At 49.6% G+C, this 3137-nt stretch overlaps 1 protein-coding gene across 1 annotated transcript in view; it reads left to right on the top strand.

Annotated features, from left to right (window-relative positions):
• AGFG2 (ArfGAP with FG repeats 2) overlaps positions 1 to 3137 on the top strand; it is a 44749-nt gene that overhangs the window by 17333 nt on the left and 24279 nt on the right. Inside the window, exon 2 of the mRNA XM_011943956.1 lies at positions 1 to 151. Coding sequence (XP_011799346.1) covers positions 1 to 151 — 151 coding nt within the window. The remainder of the gene's footprint in view (positions 152 to 3137) is intronic.

Consider the following 3137-nt stretch of genomic DNA (forward strand, 5'->3'; position numbering starts at 1 on the left):
CGGCCTCGGAGGTGTGGTGCCGTCGGGTGCGGGAGCTGGGTGGCTGCAGCCAGGCCGGGAATCGCCACTGCTTCGAGTGCGCCCAGCGCGGGGTCACCTACGTGGATATCACCGTGGGCAGCTTCGTGTGCACCACCTGCTCCGGCCTCCTGTGAGTGACCGGGAGGGAGTGGCCGAGGTCGGCGTGGGGGGACTCCGGGGACCCGAGGACGGGGTGGGGAGGCCGGGGCTCCGGGGCGCGAGAGAAAGAGGCCGAGGTGAGGGGCGGCGGGGAGGTCAGGGAACGCGCCGGCTGTGGGGACGGGGTCGTCTGCTGCAGCGGTGTCGTGGGGAGGGGAAAGGGCAGGGGAGAGGAAGCAAGGCCGGAGTCGCGCTGCGGAGAGAAGGGTGGGGGTGCAGAAGGACGCCCGGAGAGGGACCGAGAAAGTCCCCGAGGGGGGCGAGGCAAACTGTAAGTGGGGAGGGAGAAAGTGCGGAGGATGGAAGGGAACTCGGGGTGGGATGGGGTGTCGGGACTTAAAGGGCCAGAAAATGACATGCACCTTTAGAGGGAACTTCATGCAGGTGGAAAGCAAAAAGGAAAAAGGTGGGGAAAGCCGGCCTGGAGATGGACGAGCACCTTTCTTCCTTCGGTCTTGTGTCCCTGCTGGAGTGTGAGATGCGGAAGCCAGATGAAACTTGGTTGAAATTCCTATGATCAGAGTACAGGATTTTAAAATAAATTTTTTTTTAATAGGCGAATTAACCCAGATTGACAGCCTAGAGATAGTAGCTGGAAGGGAGCCATGGTCCAGAGTTCAGGTGTAGATACTAATCTTAGCAGGGCTTTGAAATGTTACCAAGAAGGTAAAACTCTTATGAAGTCTAAGAGATGAGAGCCAATGGGTTACCCTGGTAGAGAGCTTAGCTTTTTCAAACGTTTACACATCTAGGTGAGCCATCCTGAAGGTTAATCATTTACACCTTTAAGCTCCCTGTTGCCATGGCTGGATCCTGGTGGTAGGATCCAGGAAACTTTCTAGATTTTGGGGGGGTTTTGGTGCATCATCTGAGTGCTACACTTGGCATTGGTACTGTTCAGTCATGCCAGAGTGAATTTACAGCCACAGTTCTAGCCTAGATTTCTGGCTATATAGTAAGCCCCCCTCCACCCCCCTCTGCACTCCTCCTACCCCCAAATTAAAATATTATTTGGTGGCCGGGCGCGGTGGCTCAAGCCTGTAATCCCAGCACTCTGGGAGGCCGAGACGGGCGGATCACGAGGTCAGGAGATCGAGACCATCCTGGCTAACACGGTGAAACCCCGTCTCTACTACAAAATACAAAAAAACTAGCCGGGCAAGGTGGCGGGCGCCTGTAGTCCCAGCTACTCAGGAGGCTGAGGCAGGAGAATGGTGTAAACTGGGGAGGTGGAGCTTGCAGTGAGCCAAGATCCGGCCACTGCACTCCAGCCTGGGCAACAGAGCGAGATTCCGTCTCAAAAAAAAGAAAAAAAAAAAGATATTATTTGGTTAGATGCATGATTAACATCTAATATCAGGCCTGGATCTCTGTTTTTTTTTTTTATAAGTTTGTCAAGGGATTTATTTTGACAATTTTTTAGTCTTATTTTAAGACTGTTTTTGTTTTGTTTTTTTAAAAATGCTTCCCGGCCGGGCGCTGTGGCTCACTCCTGTAATCCCAGAACTTTGGGAGGCCGAGGCAGGCAGATCATGAGGTCAAGAGATCGAGACCATCCTGGCCAACATGGTGAAACCCCAACTCTACTAAAAATACAAAAATTAGCTGGACATGGTGGTGCGCACCTGTAGTCCCAGCTACTTGGGAGGCTGAGGCAGGAGAATCACTTGAACTCGGGAGGTGGAGGTTGCAGTGAGCCAAGATCATGCCACTGCACTTCAGCCTTGTTGACAGAGCAAGACACTGTCTCAAAAACAAACAAACAAACAAAAAAAACCATTCCCTGTCTTGATAACTTTAGGAGCCAGGGAGCAAGAAGTATTGTTCTTGCAAGACAGATGGGAGAACAGAAGCAAAGAGAGGTTTTGTAACTTATCCAATGCCATATGGGGGTTGCTGTTTCCAACACTTGTTGTTTGATATTAGTGATGATCATGGCAGACCAGCAATGAGGATTTAGTTCTCCCAAGATGCAGTTTGGAATTATTTACTTCATTTTAACCTCCTTTGCTAAACCTCTCTGGGTTCTGATCAACCTCACTTGTGGGTTGTAAGGATGAATTCAACTTTGGTCTAAGTAAAAGCCATCGTGGCTCTTGGGATAATGATTGAGAACCCAAACAGTAATGTGTCATAAACTGAGATAGACTCAAATGAAGCAAGAGGATAGAGGCTCGGAAGTGGGTGAAGAACTCTGGGGACAGATTGAGCAACGTTTAGGAATATGTATGGGGTCGGGCTCGGTGGCTCACGCCTGTAATCCCAGCACTTTAGGAGGCCAAGGTGAGCAGATCACCTGAGGTCAGGAGTTTTGAGACCAGCCTGGCCAGCATGGCGAAACCTCATCTCTACTAAAAATACAAAAAGTATCCAGGCATGGTGGCAGGCGCCTGTAATTCCAGCTACTCAGGAGGCTGAGGCAGGAGAATTGCTTGAACCCAAGAGGCGGAGGTTGCAGTGAGCCGAGATCGCGCCACTGCACTCTCCAGCCTGGGTGACGGAGCGAGACTCTTTCTTAAAAAAAAAAAAAAAAGCGTATGTATAGGGTAAAGTAGAAAGAGAAAGAGCTGATTCCTGAAGATCCTGCTATGAAAAGGGAAATCTCATTAGTCTGAAGAGAACTAAAGAGAAGTAGAAGGATGAAACTGATGGATAAAATTGAGTAAGTGGGAAGTGCTGACATTGTTATCATTATTTTGTAGATCTTTGTTAAAGTGTCCCACAGATAACATTTCCTTTATAATACCCCTCAATCAGGACACAAAGAAAGCTAAGTATCTGGGACACATTAAAAACCTGGTTTCTTTTTTTTTTTTTTTTGAGATGGAGTCTCACTTGCTTAGGTGGGACTGCAATGGTCCGATCCCAGCTCACTGCAACCTCTGCCTCCCAGGTTTAAGCAATTGTCCTGCCTCAGCCTCCTGAGAAGCTGGGACTACAGGTATGCACCACCACAT

Source organism: Colobus angolensis, unplaced genomic scaffold (genome assembly GCF_000951035.1).
Source record: "Colobus angolensis palliatus isolate OR3802 unplaced genomic scaffold, Cang.pa_1.0 Scaffold222, whole genome shotgun sequence".
Classification (NCBI taxonomy): domain Eukaryota; kingdom Metazoa; phylum Chordata; class Mammalia; order Primates; family Cercopithecidae; genus Colobus; species Colobus angolensis.